This window comes from Melanotaenia boesemani, chromosome 20 (assembly GCF_017639745.1).
Source record: "Melanotaenia boesemani isolate fMelBoe1 chromosome 20, fMelBoe1.pri, whole genome shotgun sequence".
NCBI classification, from domain to species: domain Eukaryota; kingdom Metazoa; phylum Chordata; class Actinopteri; order Atheriniformes; family Melanotaeniidae; genus Melanotaenia; species Melanotaenia boesemani.
The window spans coordinates 15,891,752-15,917,463 of NC_055701.1; the positions used below are offsets into that span (position 1 = coordinate 15,891,752).

General features: G+C 38.2%; 1 protein-coding gene across 4 annotated transcripts in view; it reads left to right on the forward strand.

Annotated features, from left to right (window-relative positions):
- The first annotated feature begins 5,983 nt into the window (after positions 1 to 5,983).
- The window catches only part of cdin1 (CDAN1 interacting nuclease 1), a 54,187-nt gene continuing 34,458 nt past the window's right edge, over positions 5,984 to 25,712 (forward strand). The window contains exons 1-6 of one of the 4 annotated variants that reach the window (XM_041972911.1): positions 5,984 to 6,056; positions 6,307 to 6,430; positions 15,609 to 15,654; positions 16,654 to 16,718; positions 17,499 to 17,559; positions 20,207 to 20,279. In XM_041972911.1, coding sequence (XP_041828845.1) covers positions 6,330 to 6,430; positions 15,609 to 15,654; positions 16,654 to 16,718; positions 17,499 to 17,559; positions 20,207 to 20,279 — 346 coding nt within the window. In that variant the 5' untranslated portion in view covers positions 5,984 to 6,056; positions 6,307 to 6,329. Of the gene's footprint in view, positions 6,057 to 6,306; positions 6,431 to 15,608; positions 15,655 to 16,649; positions 16,719 to 17,498; positions 17,560 to 20,206; positions 20,280 to 25,712 lie in introns of those variants that run through there. The other 3 variants (XM_041972910.1, XM_041972913.1, XM_041972912.1) reach the window with 3 other exon arrangements.

Genomic DNA, 25,712 nt, shown 5'->3' on the forward strand with positions numbered 1-25,712 from the left:
TGTAGAAACTTGTGTATTAACGAACTTCAAAAATACTGAGATGTTTTCTTTGACCACAAATCAAGATGAATGACCATATTTTAGGCTGTTACTTCCAGCATTTGTACTCAATCTACTCTCTTTGTATGTTAAAAAGGGACATTTGTTTTGTAACTGGTTTACACTAGAGAAGTTAACACCTCTACGTACCCTGTGACGCTAGATATAAGTGTCAGGAGGGAGCTTATGTTTCTTTTTTGCTATGGTAACTGAGGACATATATTCAAAACATGCCACCTCCTCCCCCTTCTCCTTCAGCAATTAAAAGCAGAACAATAACAATATTCACCACTGACAGTGGTGTCTGTACAGTAGTTATGCCCTTCGTTAGTTTCACTGTGTTCCTCATGAATTAGTTAAGTCTGTTAATTGCACATTTATTGCACTCAAGGCCAAGGAGATGCACTAAATGGTTTCAGACTAAAACGAGACTTGAGCATGTATGGGAATAATGAAAAATAAATGAAAATTTTGCAAAACATCTAAACATTGTGTTGCAAAAATTAAACCTACACATTTTATTAACATCTTAAGTTGTCCTTTCCTGAAAAAAAATATTTTTCAAAAAGACTAAATACTTCTTTAAGAGCGCAAAACTAACAGATTTTATATGAATGAAAATATTACAATATTACAACAATATTAACAATAAAATGTGTGTCTGATGAAAATGAGATTATGACAAATAATATTTTAATTTAGAAAACTAAATCATACAAATAAAATTGTATACTTTATGATAAAAGTTGATTAATTTATTTTGGGTGCTTGACAATCATATTTAATTCAGAGATAAAATAAAATAAAATAAAATAAAATAAAATAAAATAAAATAAAATAAAATAAAATAAAGTAAAATAAAGTAAAATAAAATAAAATAAAATGATACTGCAGTATAATCTCTCTGTGTCTGCAGTTCCACATCGCATATTCTGATCTCTGGTGTGTTTCATTATGAAGTGATGTTTGAGTGACACTGCGCCGGCTGTCACAGCCATGTGCTGAGGTTCCCTCTCATTTTCCAGCAGCAACAATAATAATGACTATTCTAGTGCTAGCACCACTATTTGTGTTATTGTTGTGCGGTGTCAGACACAGGCCCTGACGTTTGCTGTGCTATCAGCAGGAGTGTACAAATACGAACACATTTGCCTGAGTTATTGACCTTTATCTCCCGACTTTCTTGACAGCCTTCTCCAGTTATTGACAATACAAACACATGGGACGACGCATAACCTTTCATTCACAGAGCACTTTCTCTCTTTTTGTCTCCCTGTCTCCGTTTTCGTTCTTTCCCTCTGTCTGTGTCTCTCTACTCTTGCAATTTGTTTAAATAAAATGGGCCAGACAATGGTACTGCTCATTTCTGCCATTTTTCTTTCACTCCAAATTTCAGAGGATAATATCATTAGACGGATACAACGATCCCTATTCAGGCCTAGATACACAGATATTTCAAGTATTCAATATAGTTTTGACATGCTGGCATTAGGGGAGATCGTTGTTTCCCTATTTGTTTCCTCACAATGTTGATTCCATCATAAATCTTGTATTCCTGAGGCAAGATGTTTATCTTTATCATGCTAAAATTACACTCAAATACATACATGGTCTGAATTGAAAAGTTTTATGAAAAAGATACTGCAATAAAAATGTTATAACCTAGGAATTGCTACAGCTGAAAAAAATATAGTTAAAATATTTGCGTTGCATGAATATTTTAGTTTAATCAGATAAGTATGCAGAGAATAGTTTTATTTATGCAGAACAAGGAACAACATAATTATTCGGAAAACTGGACTGAATCCATAAACCCATAATAAACAGAATAATTTATTGCATCTCAATAGAGCATTGAATAACAATGGTCATAAAAAGCACTAGTACTCCACTAATGATTCTCCTCCAGGATTTATTGTGTTTTTCAATGTGTGTCCTCTTGCATTTCAGCATGAAAAATAGGATACATAAAATACGGGTTTCCCCACCAGTCTGCCCCTCTGCAGGTACTTCAGAGCCCCAAAATTAAATTTTAAACAATCCAGACCAGTGTTTGGTGACCATGGTTAATCATCAAGAAACAAAGACATCAAACAATATTTGATAATGAGAAAAATGCCTCCAGGATATTAGGGGATGGTGGTGTGGGAGGGGGAGGGGGGCACAGCATGAGCTTCGGCAGCAGAGCTAGGTAGAGAGGCCAGACCAGACACAAGCCACATTCATATGTCTGTGTGTGGTGATGGTGGGTGTCTCTCTGCTCTCTGTGTGTGAGTGTGTGTGACACACAAATAGTACATATGCACGCACATATCAACTTCTGCCACAGATACATCCAAACACCCATGCATTCAAGCACAGACACACACCTTTTATAGAGTTTTAAAGAGATAACAAATATGAAATTGCCTTTTTTTTATGAGATAATTAGAATTCAGTGGATAAAAGCGTGGTGAGATTTTAGCTTTGTGAAACTGTGCCTCATTTCGAAACTTCTCTGCATCACGCCTCGATCCAATTATTTGGAGTTGAAATGGTTTAGTGAGGCTCCAAACTGTGACTGACAAAAATACAGACAAACCAGAAAAGTTTTTCTCACACATAAAAGTGTTCTTTTTCTCCAAAACATACTAAAAAGCTACACTCCTACTTGCTGGGAAAAATATATGCATCATTCAAATCAATGTTAATACAGCTGGATGTCCATTAATATACATTAGAAGTGCATGTATATGCTTCAAAATGTAATATTGTAATTATTAATCTTTTTTTTTTTTTTTTTTAAAAAAACACATTTAAAAAAAATCATACATTTACCATTTCTATTTTGAATGTAACCCAATGGTTTCCCTTTTCATCAGCTCAGTATAATTAGTCCTAACTAAAATAAGAAACTGGGCAGACAGTGTGAGGGAGGGAGGGGAAGATGTGTCGAGTAATGAGAAGAAAATGTTTTTTTCCCTCTTCCTCTGTCATACTGTTATTGGGTTATCCTTGATTGACGCAGCGTTAACGGCCTGGCCAAATTGAGGCAGATCCAGCAACCTAGGCCGAACAGCAGCATGTGCAGCCACCTCGGTCATGCAAATTGCACCCGGGCAACCCGTTGACTATGATTAATGAGCTTGGGCTGGAGCCTTTGTTTCCGCATGCAGCCGTTTGGAATGAAATACAATCTCAAAATATTATCAATCTCCCATTAATGCAGTAAATTTGCTCACATTGCAAATGTTTTTTTAAACAATCTACAGTCAAATATGAACATGTGTGTTCATTTGCGTGTATGTTATAAAGGTGAGCACAATTGCATTTAATTACATGTCATCTAATTAAATTCATTAAAGGATAATAAAATAAATGGAAGAGGCAGCTTTAAAGGCTAGGGTGAAACACATGTGTCTTGTCTTCTGTGGTATAAAATATGGATATGGGATTTTCAGGGGCAGTCATGCTGTACAGGGGGGAATGTATGAATCTGATACCTTGCTAATACTACAGGCATTTCCTGGCTAGGGTTTGCCTCATATTTAAACTGTGATTTTTAAAGCAGAGATCCCACACTCCCTTAAGATTGGAGAGGAATTCTGTGGTGCTTGGAGTGAAGTCACTGAATATACAAAAAAAATGAAGAAGAAGAAAGAAAAACAATGATGCTGATGATCTAACACAAAAAAATGCTCCTTTTGCATGGCAAGAAATATCCCTAAATATAGTAAAGGAACTAAATTGCAATGCATTAAAGGGCTTGCAATAGGAGATTACACCCTTGCAAATCTTAAATTCATCAACAGATGATACAGTTAATTAAAAAAATGATAATAAAATCTCACTCACAGATTTTGTTTCCCTCCACTGATACACACTTTCCCTCTGCTGCAAGCGAAATGTAAATGTTTTCCAGGCATTAAGGTATATTAGTGCCATTAGTAGCACAGTGCTTAGTACTACAATGGTGTGCCGAGAGCAGTGAAGCAGAGATCAGTGCAGCATCTCCTGGATATCAGAGGGAGACATCCTTTGTAAATTCATCTCCTACTGTGAGCAAGCTTCACAGCTGGTTAGCGGCACTGGGTGTACCACTGCCCTGTTTACACTTAGGCTCCAAAGAACTCATCTTTCCCCCTCCATCATTTCCCTGTGTCCCCTCCATCCCTTTGCCGCTCTCCCTCAGCTCTCATCTCAGCCCAGTGTGGCTCTCATAGCAATCAAAGATGTATATAGACACAAACTTCAATGCAAGGGTGTGTGCTCATACACACACAGCAGCACACAAGCATAGGAGTAAAATCCTGCACAACAAAATCTCTGATCCCTGGATTTTGGAGCCATTACAGTACATAGCTTTCCAACCCTGTCTCTGATTTTTATCTTTTTATACGATTGCAATGCACTGATCCTTTTATACCTATTAAACACACGGCTCCCCACCAAAACCCCTGATCCTCTGATACCTAGATGAATAAACTGCTCCTCCTGCCCCTGACCTCAGCCCTTTGTAGCAATCAGACCAGACTTCCTCAGAGGCCCCGATCTTATCTGACCGTACCAATCCCACTACACAGCTCCCTTTTGTAGCAACCACAGAGCACCAAGCCCTTTCAGACCCACGGACTGTGCCGGTGAACACACAGCCTGAGACCTCGGCTCATCTCAGACATCATACTACACTGCCCAACAACAATGAGCTCTATTTTCTGATGCACCACAGGTCAGATAGAGGCTTTCTGCTCACCGATGCATTGTCCACCCATAAAGGAGGAAACCAGAAGAATGTTTCAGTCTACTCTGGAACTTCTTATATCATCATACATACAGGAATATAATCATGTGAATTTAAGTTTAGAATTTTGATTATTTCAATGCAACCTTAAGTGTTTTCTTTATGGCATATATAAAACTAAATAAAAACAGACTGGAAAAAGGACTTCACTACCTTTGCGGATCTAAAAGGAGAATCTCTACAAAAATCTATTAGCGACTATTTAATAACGTTTGGAGGCAACAGCACTATTGTAAAATTATATTGATCTCAAGAGCAGTTTTACACAAAGAGATTAGATTAGATTGAGATTAGGTTTCAAAAAATTTGTTATGTCTTCTCTGAAATAAGAAGCAATCGTATAATTCACACAAAAATGTGTTAATTTAGCCTGTAAATGTTAAATTGCTATTTCTACTGAGAGAGGGGGGCTTTGTAAAATGGTACTTTATACAAAGCAAACTATTAATATAAAAATTTTTAATTAATTTTTAAGATTTTACTAATCTTTTGAGTCTGCAATTACAGCATCTACGATGTGTATCACCATCATTTTTGATGTTTTTACCCAAGTGACTGAAAACATTACCTTAACCGGTGAGTTGACTGGGAAATTCTGGGAGTTCAGGAGAGTCTGCATCACCTCCTGTAAATTATAAGAAATAACTGTTTAAAAAAACTCTGATTCAACTGATGTTCCTGATTCAGTCACTGTCAATGCAGTATATAATATAGTACAAGCTTTAACTTCAGTCACTGCACTGCACTAAAAATAATTACTTAAGAGAATGACATAAGAAGTTAAATGAATTTAAGGTGAATTTTTTCTCATATATTTTCTCTAAACTGTGTCTGTAAATAAAGCTGCAGAGTTAAAAAAAAAAAAAAAATGCCAACAGCAACAAACAACGTGCTCTCTTCTTCTTGGTGTGCCTTTTTTTCTCCATTACAGTCTTCCCCATTAAAATAGTTTCCTCGACTGCTCAGTTAATGTAAGTAAAACATTCTTGTATGTTTAGACCGAGAAACATTTAAAAACTGTGACAGAACTTCTGCATCAGTAATCAGCTGAATCCAGAATGATGACGCAGGGAGAAACGCGTTTCAGTTTGACAGGCAGGTAACCAATCATCTGCCTGTATACTGACTTTCTCAGAGTAATCATCCAATCAGAACGTGTTTCAAACAGACGTGTCCCCTTCAACTTCCTAGCGGGAAGCAGGAGTCGGGAGCTGTCCTTAGGTAGCAGAAATCAATGGTAAACAAGCGTTTTACTACATGTTATTAATTGCTCTGGCGTATTTTTACAGCGCGTCGTATAAAACATAAAGCTGTCGTTGTTTGAAGATGAAACGAAATGCTTTTAGTGCATCTTGTTAGCCGTACCATAAAGCTACATTCTGTTAGCGGTGCAGTTGCTTCTGAAAGCTGTCCGTCACCTCGCTCTGTTCTAGCAAAATCAGACTTATGAAGGAACATAGGTTTACTCTTACTCCTTCTTTGTGCAGATAGATACAACAGGATATCAAAAATGAGACTGTCCCGAGCTGAATATAAAGAGATTGCGAGGTGGACTGAACAACTTAGACCTACACGGCAATGTATGAAGATGCTGAAGGACAGATTTCCTAAGTAAGTGCATACACAGTTGAATATGTTAATCTTGTGTGCCCCCTTTACATGTGCTAACTGTTCATGTATGTTCATGTCTGACAAAGAATTACAAATTGCTGGGAATAAGCAGCTTCTATCCAATAAAATATAATTGTGTAATTATTAGGATATTCCTAACAAGCTGAAACAAATTTTCCAAACATGAGAGCCTATTTAGGCAAATTTAGTGCTTCATTAGGTTTCATCTCCCTATAGCAGCATCGTTTCATATTTTTCTTATTTAAATTTTTAGGAATTGAATACCTATAATCCTACTGAATTCACTCTTAATGATCACTAATTAATTCCACATAGTTTTTTTTTTTTTTTTTTTTTTTGTAGGCTTCCACCACTGCACAAGATGGTGTTTTACCATGCAGCGCCTGTGCATCCAGAAATCGAAGAGAGAGGTTAATGGTTGTGTTTGCCTTTCTCCTTGACATTGAGGGCCCTCACTTTATTGAATGTAACATGTGTAATCCCCCAAGGCCACCAGGACACCACGGCTGATCCCGTCGAGGTCACTTACAAAGTCCCATGTATTTGGAGCTTCCTACTTCCATTGTCCCCTAATCACCAATCTAGAAGAAAGTATCAGGTCCCAAAGGGGATGCAGTGCAGCTTCAGCTTGGCTTTGTTGTCACTGTCAGCATTTTACAGAATATGTCATGCATATAAAGTGCATCCAATATCCTTTACCTTTAGACACTTCTTTTGTTTATTTTGAGTTTAATTTTGGTTTCCTCACGGAGAATATTTTAACAAAACAGTCTAAATGCCATTTTATTAAAGTGGTACTGCTGGGTGTCATAATTAAAAGAAAATATTGGACAATTTTCATTCCAATAATTCTGCAGAATTTCTCTCTCCCAGAGGTGCTTGCTCTTTTGTTTAGTCTTGCTGGTTATTGTTATTATTTCGTTCACCATAACCAATCTTGGGGAGGCCCTTGCTCTTTAAAATCCCTGAGTCTCGTCACAGGGCCTGACAGACAGGCACGGCAGCAGTGTTTTCACAGCCTGCGAAATTATTCTGGTTGTCCAATCAGCTGAGCTGGGCTCTGGAGGGTTAGTGATTGGACTGGCAGGAAATCAGGCTCTTAAGACATAACATATCGACTAGGCCATCCATCATCTCTTAGCATGCGCTCAGGCACAGCAGTCAGCCACCCCCACCCCACACCCCTCCTGTCCCCTCGGACCGTGTGGGAGCCCTGCCACTGCGTAAATATTGGCCAGGCTGGAGCTGGCGGGGAGGTGTTTTAGGGGGAGTTGGTGGTTTGTTGTGGACAAGCCTGCAATGAAATGATGGGCAAAAGATTGGTTTGGTTTTAATAGTCAGGGAAATACAAAAGACAGGTATCTGGATTTGTTGAATCATTTGCATTTTAATCAATGATTTACCAGTGATGCAAACAATGTTGAACTAACTGTGGATGCATGATGGAGATTTATACTCTGTCAATATTATTTAGATACCATTACTATTCTTTCAAAATTTATTATTTATAATGTAGCCTATGCATTTTACCTTTTATTCTTACTTTCTTAAAACTGACACCTGTCTGATTTATTATATGAATAGGTGATAATATGCAGAAGTCCATTTTGATAAGATTTAGTTTTAGTTTATAAAACTAAATCTATCAGTCACTACCTTATTTGAAAAGTAATAAAAATAATATGAGACATGGTACCACTTTCAAAATTTTAAATAGGTATTTCTGAGTTAAATATGTTTAATTTTCTGCAAGAGTTTTGCATGTGCATTTCTATCTCTGGTACGTATACTCAAACATTTATAATATCCTCACATAGATTCTAAAAAATGACCCATCGTCAGCTGCTCTTACTGAAACTTTTTTGCTCTCTTTTATTTATTTTTTTTCTTTTTTTTTTCTTTCTTAATGTTTATCATTATTGTTACCAGGACCATATAATCACATTTGCAATTTTGGATATTGACTTGTAGATAAAAAATTTGTGTCATAATATTAATAATAATAATAATAATAATACATGTTGACTGAATTAAATTAAATGAAACTACTGTTTAAAAAGGGGAATTTTGGTGTAGATTAAAAGGTGTAACTAATAAACTCAAGTCACTGAATCCTTTATTGAGTTCAAAATCATTTCACAGTCATTGATTTTGATTGGGGACTCGAAGGGAAGGAAATTTAAACTTTGAACAAGATGATTGTTATAGAGCATTTCAAGGTAATTTCCACGGACGGTCTGTCAGTCTTTTAGTTGTACTATGAAGAGGGTTAGTGGGAGGAGAGAAGGAGTGTCCTATAGACAGACAGAGAGAGTGCAATTGCGATGTGGAGTCCCTCATCTGTAACGGCTGCATAACACAGATGTTGGGAGTCATCTGTCAGCCTGGCCTCTCTTGCTGGGGCCGAGCTGCTCTTGGGGGAAAAGAATTGGACACGGTGCTGTCACTTTTTACCCCCACTCACAATGGAGGGACATGCAAATATCAACCCCCATTCTTGCCCCACCTTCTTTGCCCTCCTCTTAGCCAGTTCTTGTGTCCTGTCTAGTATCTGGACTGTGGCTTGGCAGAGAACTAGGGAGTGGGAGGGCTCGCTGTTGGCCAGTGCAGGGAGAAATGTGACATCAGTCCCATCAGGTCCTTCTCCTGCCACATATTAGAATTGGAAATGATGGGCTGCTCTCTGAGGCCTTGCTTAACTTCCCTTGGGTGTAGAGGGGACCCCAGTCCTTCTACCATTTGTCCCCAGAGATGGTTGTTGCAAAGAGGGTGAGATGAAGAGGGAGGGAGTGTTAGAGTCCACCCTGTCCTTCTGTGCTATTATGAATGAATTTGGGTATAATGATCACCCCCACCCCCCCCCCACCCACCCACTCACCCACCCACCTTCAGACTGCCATTCAGCCATCTCCTGATTGCTTTCACTGTCATGAAAGTAGGAGGATGAGTGAGAAAGGGCCGATGATTCTGTTTTTAGAAAATGCCTTAAAAATAAAGTGTGAAGCATTCTTCCCCTCTAAACACAGCCAGTTCCTTTCTCTCTTTTATTCTCACACACATACACACACACACAGCTCCCTTGCGAGGAGTCCCTGAACGTTTTTCGAATCGGGCCCTAATGTGCCGTTTTCATCAGCACTGAGGCGGGCTGCAATATGGTGCCGGAGCTCGCTCTGGGAATATGAATGTTGATTAAGCATGCGTTCAGCCTTTTGAAATTCTGAAGAAGTGTCAGAATAATGGATGTTGAGCAAATGTCAAGCATTTGTTAATTTCTCTGTTATTTGGGGGTTTATCTGGCATGATCTTTGGAAGGAAAGCACGGGGCAGGGTTGTTGTGGCATGTGCCATTGATATGCTGATTTCTTGGCTACAGACACTGTTTTTGATGGTAATATCTCGGCTGAGGATGAAGCTTGGGGACTCATTGATTATTTATAGTGGCTGCAGTGTTTACCTCTTTGTTTAAACTTTAGCGTTTGGTAAGAGGTTTGATGCCTTAAACAGGCAGTCTCTGTATGTATTTATAGTTTAACATTAAAGATCAAGAGCTCAACAGAAGATTAGACAAAATTTTGATGTTTCTTTTCATAAACAGAAATGCTGTAGTCTCTGATATCGGACTGAAGTTTTTTTTTCCATTTCAGCCTTTATATGCAAAAGGGGACATTATTTCTTCACCTTTTATTTCTAGTTTCTATTAAAATTGTGAGAAGGCTTTGAAAAGGCTAATAGATAGTTTTTTATAGTGCATTCTCAAAATCTTTTTAGCAATTGTTGAGTTGTTTCTTGATTGAAGTTTTTGATTTCCACTATTTCCGTATAAACCGAGTTGCTCCATTGTAGCTCTTTTGAAGGTAGAACTCTACAGCTATTTTGTCGGCTGGAAGTGGCAATGACATTACCCAGAGACTGATCAAGTGCAGAGCCTGCGGGGGCAGCCTCCACGGCTTCCACTGCATGGCCTCACACTTCTGGCTGCCCATATTGAACAAAACACAAACTGGCAGTTGGGGCTTAGGGGTACAACCCTTGAAGACTGAGAAGCTGGAAAACTAATTCTACAGCTTTATGTGGTTAGATGAGCATTGGAAGGGTGAAGGGATGAATGAAGTGTAAGCAGAGAGGAGAGATGTGGAAAGAGGAGAAGCTGTGCTGAGTTTACAACTTCATGTCAAGCTAAGGAGGTCATGAATAATAGATGCAATCAATTACTTGATTAGGAAGCTCAAGAATGACTACTTCCTTCTCATATCGTAGGGACGTTGTGTCCAAGCACGCCCTATAGATTGTAAAGCCTTTTTGGCTCATTGGACTAAAAACACTTAGGCAAGCAACTCATTGCTCAAGAGGATGTGACGTTTTGAGATGACATGAGATGCGATCTTGAAAGTTAAAAACTGTGGCAAATGGGTTGCTAGGGAGAAGAACATGTTAATATTTTAGGGCCAATCTATCAGTTCAGGAGTTATTAATAAGACTATTATATATCCACTATACTTGATGTTGGCATCTGAGTTAGTACCATGGTTCTAAACCCCCATAAGCCATATATTTTCCAAGGGAAACCCACAACACAGTACCCCCTGTTAAGTTGGACAGCTATAGCATGGTCTCTTGCCTAAGGTTCTCTTTGCATACTGGGATCAATTGCAGGAGAAGAATGAAACAAATTGCACTGAATGGTACAAGTTCCCCAGCCATGCTTGGGGGAGTAGGCAATTGGTCAGTGTAATGTGTTTCTTTGCCACACCAGTGGAGACTCACCACTTGACAGATAGCACGGACCTCATTTTCGGTTTTCCCTGTGAGTTGGCAGGGACAGTAATGACAGTAATTACGTTATAACAATGGCAACACAACATAATAGTTATAACATGTTTTGCCCCAAATAGTTGTGAAGATCCCTAGCTTTCATGTGGAATCACAATTAAGGTGGTGATTGCAGGAAGATGCCCCTTTTAAGCCTCTGTTAAAGCAATTTCTGTCCATACTTCCCTGCAGGCCTGTAGGTTTGTATGGCTTTTCTACAGAAAGATGATGGGTGGGGTGGGGACACCATCAGTAAATATAGTGAAATGTAGTGTTAGTCATGCCTTTGGTGAGTCATTCCTCACACATGGGGGAAACAAATCATTGAAATGCAAAGAAAACATTTTTTTTAAACTACATTAACACAGTTACTCTTTATTTTGCAATAATTTTATGACGAAGAAGGCTTTGCACAGCAAACAATACAGATAATTTGAAGTGTAAACATGTGTGATCATTGTGCAAGTATTTGTTTGAAGCTTCATGACACACTGAGATTTTTGTTTGTTTCTTGGCAAAATGTATCACATTTATACATTAACGAATAACATTTTTTCTCTCTTATACATTTAGCTTTGCTGCTGATGATGGTAGGCTTAGCTGTGAAACAGATGTTAGCATTTTGCCTGTCAGCATGTGTAATTAGCAGCATTTGCATATACTTTTTTTTTTTAGCCCAGATTCAGCTGTTTTTCACTTCATAAAATATTGATCTATAGGAAAGTAAATGCCTAATATGTTATTGTCAGGACTTATGCTTGAATGATGTCCTTGGATGTGAGATAAGTCGTAATTATTATAAGAAAGCTTGAACTTCTTGTAACATGCAGGGTTTGTAGGAGAATATAGATGTAAACCAAGATTTATTTTCTTACACTTTATGAGAGTGAATCATTTGATCCACATGCTTCTCTTCTGAAAATTGTTTTACTGCTGTTAGTAAAAAAAATATGAGCTATGCCTCAATTAGCCAGTTTCATGCCCTGAAGAGTCGACCATACAACAATCTCTGCATGCAGATCCACCAAATGCTAAGTACTGTCACAGCATATGATACCAATGCCATTAGCCAGGTGGCTTTCATTACCCAAATTGCAGCTATTGTTTATAATTAATTATTTGTAAATAGGAAAATTCTGAATATAATTGATGCTTGAATTTCCCTCATCTCCTATTAATTAGGTTGATGGGATTTTCAAGGCTTTTTATTGCCTGTGTGTGTGTCCGTATGTTTAAGTGTACTAGAATATGCAGCAAGACAATTCAACACTCAGGCTTGAATTAGTCAGATTTACCGGTGGATATCCTAGCTTAATAGAGCCTGAAGCACTGACCAGACAGCCATACCGGCTTAGTGACAAAGTGGAAGTCCTTAATTGTTTTTAATTTAATCTGCTGCTTCACTATTTTTGGTGCCACTGCATATTAATGCTCTGTCTTATGTTGTAAGGATGGGTAATTAGGTAGAGAGTGAATGATTCCCAAACCACTCTTCTGTCTCCTAACCTTCTGTTTCCCATGTTCGAGAATATATCCGAGAGGGAAGAGATTTATTTTCATATAAAGGTCAATGTAAGGATGCATGGCAGTCTCACAAATTTTTTTTTTTTTTTTTTACAAATGATGTTAGTGTGATTTATTCATTTATTTATGGATTTCATTTTTGTTGCTATTGTTATACAGTACATTAAAAAAAAAGTAGGGCAGGCATTAATCACCTTAAATGTTTATCTTGGCACATTTTTAATAGAAGAAAATGCTAAAACAAACAAAAAAAACACTTATTTTTATTAGGCATACTTGGGATCAGGACTTCCCTTCTCCTTTCTTAGCTGGACCTGTGAACATATTGAAAGATTTTAAGTCGCCCATTCTTTCCAGGCATATTTTTACCTCAGCACCAATCTTCGGCCGAATTTTAGAGAAGGTTTAATTTTTTTTGTACTACTGACTCTGTCAGATCCCAGTAATGCTGCATATGTTTGATAGACACTAAGCTTATCTATGCTTGTCACATGTTTAAACCTGAATAAATCTACTCATTAGATTTCTTAAAGTATAAAACTTTTGATAAATACGGTTTTGAGCTATTAGTGTTGCTTATTCATTTGTTCAGTATCACTTTATTTTTTTTATAACAACAGAGAAAGGATATGGTGGTAGTGTAAAGCAAGGAGTCACAGTCTACAAATCATGCTCCTGCTCAGCAGGCAGATCATATCCTCGATGTAAGACTGCAGTTAGCTATATATTTTTTGCATGGAGTGAGTAAACTGTGCCCATGAGAGCACAGGTTGGATCTACATTAATGTTAAACATGGAATAATTTACTGTTAATGTCTGTTAAATGAAAAAAGGACATAGCAGTGTAAAGCTTGACAGACCATACAATGTAGACAACTGTTGGTTTCAATACAGCTACGTGCACTCACCTCTTCACCTCTTCATGATCTATTCTTTTTCTCATTTCTTAATCATGATTCAGGATTTTTCTTTCTTTTTTTTTTTCCTTTTTTGTTTTGTTTTTGTTTTGGAACAGTTGTGCCCTTTTTTAGCTTTAATGTCAACAAAATCTGATCGAAGTAAGAAAGGAACCCTCCCCTCGCCCCCAAAGTTCTTGGTGCTTTTGGAACAGATATGTTTTCATAGATATTAAGAGCAGTTTATGCCCCCTTTAAAGTTAACAGGGTATAGATTTAGCAATTAAACAGTAATCATGCTCATTATAGAGAGTAATCCATTTAAAACCTAACAGATGTCTGTTCCAGCAGGGGGATCGCGATGGTCCCATGCCAATAATAAGGCAGTTACGTTGTTGAAATGCTCAGGTGCAAAGTTGAAATGTGGAAGAATTTTTTTTCTTTCCTTAAGTGTCCACATGTTGACAGTTGACCATTTAATGGCCCACTTAATTGCAGTGGCCCCATTCATCCCCAAGCTTCATTGTAAATTAATGCTGAGATGGTAGGGTGTTTTTCTGAAAGCTTGTCTTTTATTTTCTTTTACTTTAAGCATTATGATTCCTCTCTTGTAACTTCAACTTTGTGTCTGATGACACTCATCTGTAAGAAGGGTCAAGTCTCTGAAGACCTGAGTAGTAGAGACAGTAAGGAGTATAAAACTAACATCTGGAAATCTCAAAATAGTGTCGTAGGTAGAACAACTGTTCCACTGGTTATGCTTTTAATATGAAATAGTAACAGATGTACATTCAAAATAAAAACTAAAATGAATGTCTGCCTGCCTCATGGATGTTTCATGGCTTAAAGTGTTTAATGGGCCTGTGTAGATTCAATATAGGATTGGAAACATTAGCTTCTCATGGGTATTTACATATCATTCTCCAGTGACTTATAAAGAAAATCCATTAAATTTAAGAAAAGTGTACTGAGAGCATGTATAAATACAAAACCCTTTGAGACAGTTACAGCACGGCTGCATATGTCCGTGAGATTGTATTGTTTTTTTGTTTATATCTGTGGTGAAGGTGTGAACCAACCAATTAGGATAATATCTTTCATGCAGGTAAATATCTTCCACTCAAAAGATGCAGTGGGGGTTGGGGGGATATCGAAGGTGCTCTAAGTTCCTGTCGAGCTGCCTGTTTTCAAGGTCTGCCTCTCTGCCAGGTGTTTGACATTGACTGGAGCTGGAGATGAATGTAGCTTATGGCAACCCATGGAATTGACTGACTCCTGGGAGTCACAGCTTCATGCAGTGGAAGTTTCCATTTTCAAAGCCCATCAGTTGCAGTGGGAGGGCTGCTGACTGGCCCATATGCCAGCACTGACAGCAAAGAGGGAAAACTTTCTGCTATGTGTGTTTTGCTACAGCAGCCACACTGTGGTCATCTACTTTGCAAAGTGGCAGAATCTGGGAGGGTGATTGTCGTCAAGAACTGGATTTGAACCCTGTTGATTATTTGCATGAATATAATTAATTTCTCTCCAGTTTTGTTGTGTTTAGATTTGCTATGAGTGAGTATTCTTGCCCACTGTGACAGCAGAAAAGGTGCTTTATTTAAGAACAGTTTAGCTTTCAGCTCTTTGAACAGTGAGACAGTGGACCAAAGAAGATGCTATGAATGACTAAAGGAAAAAAGGGGGAAAAACTATATATTTTCCATCTCTCATACCACGCACAACCTCCCCCTTCTTTCTAGCCCCACACCATCATGGCAGGAATCCTTTGTCAGAGGTGTTCATCTGGAACAACTTTGCCACACTTGTTTTCATGTTCTTTTAGATTACAGGGCAGCTGGCCCCAGCTTTGAAGCTCCCCTCTCCCTTTGTCTCTGTGCAATGCACTCTGGTAATTAACTTTGTCCTTCTTTTATTTGTTCCAGTCACTCGCAGTCCACTCTTCTGAGCATCTTCTCCCTGGAGTACCAGGTTAGAAGTTTTCTTCCTTTGTGAGCCCTGACAGGTGCCTAATTGAATGATGAATGTCCCTTTATTTCTTTGTAATTGAACTGCCAGCTTTCTGATTGGTTTGGAGGATGCCCCCCCCCCACTTCAACCATACCCCGCTTATTCCACCACGCTCCCTCCATCCCCTCCTCCTCCTCACGTTCACGTTGAGGTCCTTTGCCTGCCTGAGCCTCAGTGGATGTCTGCCAAGCCTTCCCATCCATCTGTCTAATAACATCTAGCCCCTGCTTATTTGGTGGACCTGTAATAAATTATGCTAAACCATTATTATTCTGACAATAATAATTTCCCCGTGTAGTGTGGCTGTGTGTGCTAAATGTTTGCTGACTCGCACTGTCACTGCCGCTTTCCACGGCTGACAGCGGATGATGATAAATGGCCGCTGCCGCCAGTGGCAGAAGGCAGCACAGGCAGAAAATGGAGTCATTTATCATCCCACTGACAGGTGTCAGTCACACTGCCCGTCTCTGCGGAATTACATTTTTTCTGTGTAGTAGTTTTTAAATAAGTTGTTTTTAACCAGTGCTCTTCCTCTTTTATCCTGTGTCCTGCGTCTTAGAAAGGATGGCAATTGAATTGCATGGAAATGTCAGGGTGTGGTATGTGCAATAATGTCACTGTTTGATTGAAAAAAGGGAAACGTATACAAGATTTGAGCTGGGGGTAGAGAGTGGTGGTGGGTTTGAACATGGTAGCCTTGGCACTCTTTGACCCCTAGCAAACTTATTGAAATTAAATTACTGTGACCCCAGAATCTCTTGCCTGTTCATGTAGAATGAAGCATGGGGGAGGAACAAGGGCTGAACATGATTGCACTTTAGTCAGGTGTACTGAAAACAGAAGGCTTTATGGTGCTGTAAATACTATTTTATAAAAAAATGATGTGTTTTTTATGTATGTATGCAAGGACATGTTTTTTTTTTTCTTATGATTGCTAATTTGGTATTTTCTTGGAGACAGAAAAGGACAAAAAGGACCATCTCAAGACACCACACACCAGATGTTATTGAATGCCACTATCAAAGGTACCACTTTATACACACACACACCTTTTATTTGTTTTAAAAAAGAAAGAACTGTCTTTTTGTAACAACCCACCTTGGCCATTTTATGGGATGGGACTTGCCAAAGTTACATTAGAGTAGGTGGGCCAGCATGACAGTCATAATCTTCTCCAAACAGATCACCACCCTCAGGATTCATTCCAGATCTCCACTTGCACCTGCTAAGCCAAAGCTCTGTTCTCCATGTCAGGCTGAGAGCAAAAAAAAAAAAACAAAAAACCAAGCATTGGACATTTGCCCTACACAGGCTTATGATGGGATGATTATGTGTAATTCAATGAATATGGCTAAATTAAAAAAGGGGGAGGAAAAAAAGGGCCGTAAGGGGAAAAGCATCTTTACATATTGCAATTAGCCTTTATCTAGCTTATTAGGCTATTGTTCTGGGGAAAATAAAGCTGGATAATGCACTTCTAATCCACTTACAACAACAAACCTTAGAGATGATCTGGGTAAGATCTGAGGGGAGTTTAGGTTTTAGCTGGCGAGGGAAAAAAGGCTTGTTTGGCGGCAGGGGTTAACTAACTATCATATGCTTGTCTGGCTTCAAGGAAATTTGAAGCTGTCCAAGCAGTGCTGTTTAAACCGCACTGAGCCTGCCATATGCCACCCAGGGCAAAGTCATCAGGGACATTAGCATGTCTTGGCTAGCCTGGTCTAACCCCTTCTACCCTTCTGTCTGCCTTTGTGGGGCCTGTTTTTTTTTTCTCACTGCTGTTGTTGTCCTTTGTTATCATAAAGGTATCTGAGTGAAGCCAAGGCACGTCCCACTGCTCCTGTCCTGCTGGACTTAGCCAATGAGGTAACACTACAACCTTTAGCTTCTCTGTCTTTTGTCTTTTTTTTTAACCTTTGAAAAATAGTTTCTATAAATGGATATAAAGGAGTTTGCTTCAGTTTCTGATTTTCTCCCTTGTCTGTTAGTAATTATTAAAATTGGTAAAATGGTCTGCTCTATTATCAATTATTTAATGCAATTAGCTCCGAGCTCCACTAGGCAGATGTGAAAATACTTTTTCTGTTTTATTATGCAATTTTCTAAATTGCAGTTCAAACAGAGTTGTTACAAACTGTGGACAGGTGAGGAGGGGGTCATTGGTTAATTCCTCTTTCCATCTCTTAAGCAGTTATTTACTTCAGGAGGTCAGAGTAAATTTTATACCCTGGATGATGTAGTGGCAATTGTATAGGTAAAACAAAAGTAAAATAGCATGCAGTAGCTATTTGTATACCATCAGTATGCCTGTCCTTAAATGCTTAAAGCCTGCTTTTTTCAGTGTTCAAGATTTCTGCTTTGCACATTGGTAATAATAATTATACTTACAGATAGTCAGTAGATTTACTCTTTTAGGATAGTACCAAAGAGTCAATTTATGCAAATTAGATGAAAATAGCAAAAGCAGCTAATATGTAGACCCATTGGAGTATATTTTAAACATTATTTGCCGCCATCTATCAATCATTTGTACAGTCAGATACTAAAAGTCTGGTAGTGTAACCATTTTAAAAGTTGATTGCATATCTCAGTTTTAATGTGCTTACACTGGGACAGTGTCTTTGTTTCAAACCATAGTAGTTCACATGCACCAGTGGTAACCTCAAAGCTAACTAGTATTATTTTTCATTTAATTGGTACATTCCCTTTTTTTTATAAGATTAAATTCAACACAGCAATAACTGTCATTTTAATATGCTACTTAACATTTAAACCAAACACTCATGGTTTCTCGGACTACTAATTGATGTACTTTCATGTCTTTATGAGACAATATATTTTCCAACAGAGGAAAATGATTGACAGTTTTATTTATATATATATACATGCAAAGGTTACTCAAACATACAAACTTTAGGACAGACACGCCAGTGCTGTATTCTATGTTACACCCATTAGCTTTCTAGGCTAATACAACCAGAATTTCCTTTTAGTAATAATTATTTTCAGCAGGGAACTGAAGACTCTGTGAGTCTTAGTCAAATGTTAAACTGATGAAGTGCATGCACTCATGATTAATATGAAAATTAGGGAGATGCAAGTACCTGAACTAATCAGGTGGTACTTATTCAGGCTGAGCCTTCGTTGGTAATGTTGCCATTTTTCATGTGTCAGTTCTGATGCAGGTTACCAAGAATCTAATGCTCTCTTGTTATCCAAAGGTGTGAATGAAGAACAGGCCAGTAAGCACAAAGAGAGGAAAGAGAAAAGACATGGAGAGAGAGCTAGAAGAATTTCAAAGATTAAAGAAATCATCTTTACGAGCTGCCTCCTTCATGCAATATTTCAGAGATTTTAATACTATAGTGGGTAAAAAGACATTGTTTACACAGAGGCGTCACTGCTGCCAGCGTTATCAGAATGCATCAGAGAAAAGATGAAACTCTGAATTCTCAGTGCAAGCTGAGGGCAAATTCCCCAATTATGCTAACAAGAAGAAAAATTATCTCTGGCTCCAAGAATGTTGTTTCATAACGAGCTGGCTAGGAGTGGAACAGTCTTCAAGTAATATTTTAATTCCCTCTTTATCGAAGAGGGAGTGAAATCTTCATTTTGGCTTGTATACTGTTTAAACAAAGGTCAGATAAATGGAGAAAAAAAAATTATCTACATTTCTACATGCATGTTTATTCATCTATTAAAATGGTTTGATTTAATTAAGCTGGTCTTACCAGTAAGTTTCTTTTTTGTGCATCTTTTTAACATTATAATGACTATGTAGTTTGAAATATTAGTGCAATGTGCAGATAAGAATGTGGTCAGAAAGACAGCTTCAGCATCAATCATTATTGCTTTCTTGCTTGTCAGTGCTTCTCCTTTCACTCAAACCAAAAACAATGCTCACCTCTTCAGGTGTCTTTGTGTTCAAAGACAGCAGCAGCAGCCATAGGTTCTATCCTTCCTATTAGGGACTGTATTCCCATAGTCCCTCAGGTGTGTCCTTTTGGTTGCTGCTGTTTTGCCTTGGTGATCATTCTATGATTAAAGCTCTCCATCGTCTTTTGCCTGGGTTTGGTATGGGCTGTTTCTCTTTTTTAACAAGATGAGATTCTGGGGATGTCTGCTTGACAGAAACTAAGGCATTTCAGCCAGGTAGTTTGGCTATGTGTGCTGTGCTCCTGCTGGAAAGATTATAGCAAAGCAAGGCTTTCGAAGATTTACAAAGGGATTGTCAAAAGCTGGGTCAAGGTTTGGAGATGGGATAATATAGATTAGAGCCATTAAAATCATTATTACCCATGTGACATCAGCTAAACATCAACTAATGGGGTAATTTCAGTGCTGAAATTCTGAGGCTCTTTGAAAGATTTGTCAATATAGCAATCCTTTGTTGAGAAAAAGCAGTTCCACTATCTTTTTTTTTTCTTCTAAAGTTGTGTTAGCTCCCCATTCACACTATAGCCTCTTTTTATTTAGTCAAATTTCCCTCTTTTGTTCTTCAATCTTTATAAAGGTGGATCTGTCTCCTGCTCTGATGGCTCGTATCATCCTGGACAAGTTCCTCCAGGACATGGATGGTGAAATGCGTGAGTAACACTTAGCAGTTTGTCACTCCATCACCTTCCACATCAGTCTTAATTGTAGCACTTAGATCATTGAATCTCTTTCTTGTTGAGTCCAGATTCCAGTCTAGTTGCTGTATTTTCAGCCTGTCCAACCTTAATGAGAGACAGACAACATTTGAAAGTAGCTGCATCCCAGGGCACATGATTGGCAATTAAGTGCTAGCAGGACCACCCACCTCTCAGCTGCAGTGGGGATCAATGCTAGCTTGCCTCATCAGTGTTATTTATAACACCCACCTTCATCCCACCAATACTTCTAGCTATTCCTTACCTTCTCTTCCTCCCTCAAACCCTTGCTTTCCATGTACCTTCGGGGTCAACATAGGAAATCGGCTTGAGAAAAACTGTTAGAAAAAGCAAACTATTCCTAAGTAGTGCTGATGGATGTGCTACAGGAGAACAGAAATCCAGATGCAAATATTTTTGTTGAACGTGTCAAAGATTTTCCAGAGATTGTGTGAATTATTGACCATGTATATTCTGCTTAGTATCTGTCGCTCAAGATTTTTTTTCTACAAATTTATGGGGCAAGATTAATTTTTTCTGTAATTATATTTTATTTACATGTAATATTTATCAATTAATACAATAAAAAAAAACCCGGTGTTTCTCTTTCCACTTAGTCACATTTGAACATAGTTTTATATTATTTTTATTTAGTTTTGTATTGAGCACTAAGTGTATTTGTGTGTGTGTGTGTGTGTGTGTGTGTGTGTGTGTGTGTGTGTGTGTGTGTGTGTGTGTGTGTGTGTGTGTGTGTGTGTGTGTGTATTAGTAGTAGTCGGTGCTTTGAGAGTCAATCGCATCATGTCACAAAGACGTGCTTCCAATTTAATCAAGAAAGAGATTAAAGTGGATGTGTGTTATTTTCAACTTCGCTACAGTACAGCCATTTGTCAAAGTCAAAGATGTGATTGCTTTGGACCCACTGTTATCCACTGCCTGTCAAAATACTGGTCTGAGCAGCTTGTAGAACAGGGCATTCATCCAGGAGAGGTACTCTGTCTCACATAATAGCATACTGCATCTGTCCATCTCCATACAGTGAGAGCATGCTTTATTATTGCTCAGAATACGTTTGAGGCAGACTAAACTTCCTGGGTGATTGTCATTTAATTTCAACTGTGCACTTTTTTCAGGCTGGCGGATAAAATGATGGTCATGGTTCTTTTTGTAAAAAAAAAAAAAACCCATTTCACAGAGAATAGATTAATTTCAAAGGATAAGCTTGGATTCAAATCAGTCTTAGGACAAACAAAGCAACAAAAACACAGTTTGGTCTAGTGAAGTCGGTTGAATACTGCAATATGAATGTGAATTTTTTCCAGATATTGCTATGACACCAAGCTGCTTTCACAGTCTGTGAAGTTAGTTGCTGTGAGGGTGACTTCTGTTTAGAGTCTTCCATCTCCCCATGACCAGCTCAGGCTTTACACATGAATTGCTAGTCACATGGGCATTGGATAAATCGTTGTACCTCCCTTTGTGTATATTAGACTTCAGTAATGTTTTTTCACCATGAAACAATGCAAGGATAATTGTCTTTGCTGGCGATCAGCTAACAGGTTGGTTCAGTTCTATTGGCAGGCATATCCGTCATTCCCCCTCTCATGCAAGCCCCAGCCTGCATTCCAGGGTACGTGTGTGTGTATGTGTGTTTTGTGTTTTAGTCAAACTCTAGAGAGAGGGCAGGCAGGCGCACTTCAAAGATCAATAGACTTCTGTATAAGGGACATTACCCCCAGCTACACTGTAAAATCTAACTAGTTGGCTTTAGTCAAAAAATATGCAAACTTGTTGCATCAAAAAATAGTTTTTATTAACCTGATTGACTTAGTGACATTTAGCTAGAATTATTTTAGTTTGTTGAATTTGTACCAACTTGATAAAGTTCATTATTCTGTAGGTGCAAAAGGTTGTGACAGTAACTTGAGGTGGTAAATTCTACATAAATAAACAAAGAGACACTTCATGACAGCTTCATTTTATTCTCAAAACACATGATTTCAAGTTCACCTAACATAAAGTAATTGATAAAAAAGGGTTTTTGCTGAAACTAATATCAGACCACAGACGTCTCTTTCACGGTGCAGCAGCTGCCTGGATAATTGTTTTTAAACACAGTAACTTGAGAGCAGTCATATGGCACTACCTGTATTAATTTAAAATCCTCTATTTTAATCATCAGTCGTCATTCTAACAGGCAAACTGTATTTTTATACCTAGAACATGTTGTCATTACACTGAAACTATGGTGAAAGGTGGAGTACTGCTGTTATGAGGTCGATATGGAGACCACGTAATGTTTTCCTGTCTGTTTATCTGAGAATTGATTTCCTCACACAAAGAGCTTTGGAGGTATCAGCGAGGGTGTCATGGGATAATGGTTTATTTTTAAACATTTTTATTTTTCCTATGCAATACATAAGATGAAAGAAAACTAAACAAGAGAAAATGTGAGACATTTTAGTTTGGATGACAATATAGATTATTTCTGATTTCTTTTTACCTCTTTCTAAAATCTTTTTGTGTCATTTGAATTATTGGTCAACCACATAAATAAAAAATTGACAAAAAAAGTACTTTTAAAAGGTACTGGATAATTTCAACAATTACTAAGCAGGTAAAGTAAAAATGCAAAGTTTCATACTGGAATTATTCTAATTTGTTGTTAATAGAAGTGAACATAATATGACTTATTTAAGGTTAGTTAAACTAACAACTAGATTTAAATTATTTTACAGTGTGGGTGAGAGGTTTGCCTTCACGTAGCACCATCTTTTTTTTTTTTTTTTCTTTTTTCTTTCTCTTCTTATTCCCCTAGTCTTTCCCCTTGAATTTAAGAGGCACAGGAATGGGGCCTCAGGGACTATGGAATACATGTACAATCACCAGTGCTAGATCAATACAGAGTTTTAAATTGTTTCTGGACCTTCCTTGTTTTGTTTTTGCTCGCTCGTCGCTACTCCCCCCCTCCCTACCCTCTTTCCTACTACCTACTACCTACACATGCCACCACACCTCAACCTGAGGACATCATCAACAAACTGCCTCCCCCTTTCCTTGCAGCTCATATATTGTAGGGGGGCATCAGTCAAGCAGAATGGAAGACTATCTGGTGGTGCTTGCAAATGAATCAATACATTCAAAGCAGTTTTGTCACATATTAAATACAATATCAACATCCATAATGCTCCTTGCCTCATGAAAACGGACTGGGCACTTGGGGAGAAAAGGTCACATGCATACCCATTTGAGACTGCCTCTGTGTACATGCTAAAATTCCTCTCACACAACAGTGCTGAACAAATCTCATCTTATCTGTGAACCATACAGTGTTCAATGTAGTTTTTTTTTTTTTTTTTTTTTTCAAGTTGTGGACAGATTTGTGTTTTAATTATACAAATATTGCCCTTTTCATTCATATTAAATCTATATTATTTTTATTACTATTACTTTTTTCTTTTGATTTCACACCACACAATCTTTTCAGTATTATAATCGGTATTATATCAGACTGTTGTGTCAAAATGTATTAAACCGAATCAAAACTAAATTAAATGTTTTGTTTTTGTTTTTTGTACAGCTAACTGTAAAATGAAACCAGTGTAAAAGACCTTTTCATTTGCTTGATTGATACACAAGTATTTGATATTTTTAATGTTTGAAACAGCATTAAACTGTTGAAAAGTAGAACATACTTAAATCTAGTAAAATCTGTAACTGGTGTAATGATGTAATGCAAAGATATGGGCGACAACAAAAGTAAAATAAAACTAAACAAAATCATGTTTAATATCGACAGGCATTAAAATTATGTAGTGTGGAGGCGGACCCTGCCTGCACTTATTACAGCTTAACACATGATAAAAATACACTGTAAACTGCCGTATTGTTGTTTGAGCTCTGTGTCAGTAGATACCTTTTTAGAAGTCACCAGCAGACACACTGAGGGAGCTCATGCTTTGTCTTTTTCCTCTGCTGCTATCTCTTCATCTTTCTTTCTATTCCTCCTTTGACAGGACTTGATGTGCCTCTAGATTTAGACATACTTTTTTTGTGGAGGCAATTTTGCTAGCTATTTGACCTTTTCCATTTTCCCAAGGCCCAGCTCCAGATTAGATTGCTACTCCATGTTTTGTAACTATGTGATTCGACCGCCTTTAAGATTTATTGTCACATTCCTTTACAGAAGCCTTGTACGCAAGGTTATAAATGTCCTGTGTTTGATGTTAACACTGTGAGAATGTTAGTATCTACTATGATCCTTTGGTTCTATGACAGAATTCATAATAGCTTCAGTGTTTTGCAGATAAAACGTGTTGATAACTGAATATTATATTTTGTTCTATCCAGTAAAATCTCTTGGTATCCACTATTATTGCTATTGTTCCTCCTCTCTTGTCTTCAAGTGCGCTTCTCTTGTTTCGCATATCTCCACTGTGTGGAGCTGGTGTTTGTCTATATGCACCCTTTTTCCAAATAATGAGAGCAAGGGCTCTTCATTAGCAAGAATATAGGGACCAAGGAGGCAAAGACAGTGTGAGTGTTACACTTTGTGTGTGTGTGTGTGTGTGTGTGTATGCAAGGGGTGGGTGCAAAAGAGGTAAGCAGCACCGTGGCACTTCACTTGACAAGTGTACTAATTACTCCTTTTCAGCAGAGGAGCTCCAGTCAGCCTCCGCCACAGTCTAATGGCCTGACCTGAGAAGCCTCTCCCCATATCAGAGCTCCCTAGGTCTACTATTACTACAGCTAAACACACACAGGCATACACACACCACACACTAAAATGTAGTCTCATCTCACCACTATCAGGAAGAATCAGGTGGAAGCAGATCAGTTCTGCCCCAGTAACCTCTTCAGGGACTGGGCTCCTCCTGCACAGGAGATACTACCTCATATCATCAACTAGCACCCACACACCACCACAGATAGTTAAAAGAAAAAAGAGCACTTTTTTTTCCCCCTTCCCTCTCGTTTCCTACTATCTCCCTCGTTCCCATCTTCTGTTTTTTTTTTTTTTTTTTCTTTTTTTCCAATGCGGGAGGATAAATTTAAAAGGAGTAAATTGGAAAATCAAATGAGGGCTTTAGGCAGCCGCAGAGATTTGCAGAGCTGTCGGCCAGTGTTGGAGAGCCTCATCCATCATGTCCCACAAGTAGTCAATTCCTCTAGTATCTGTAAATGTTTTCAGATATTAGCCAATTTATATGCTCCGAGATTCATCATGGAAAATCAGCTTTAGCGGCGCACATTATCAGGACCTGTCTCTCCCTTGCTCCATGAAGTTTGATGAACGAGTGCCCCTCCACAGCTCAATGGCTTGCGCATGGGGAGTGCAGGGGGGTGGTGGTGTGGGCATGTAGAGGAAATGGGTAACTGGCCCCCACC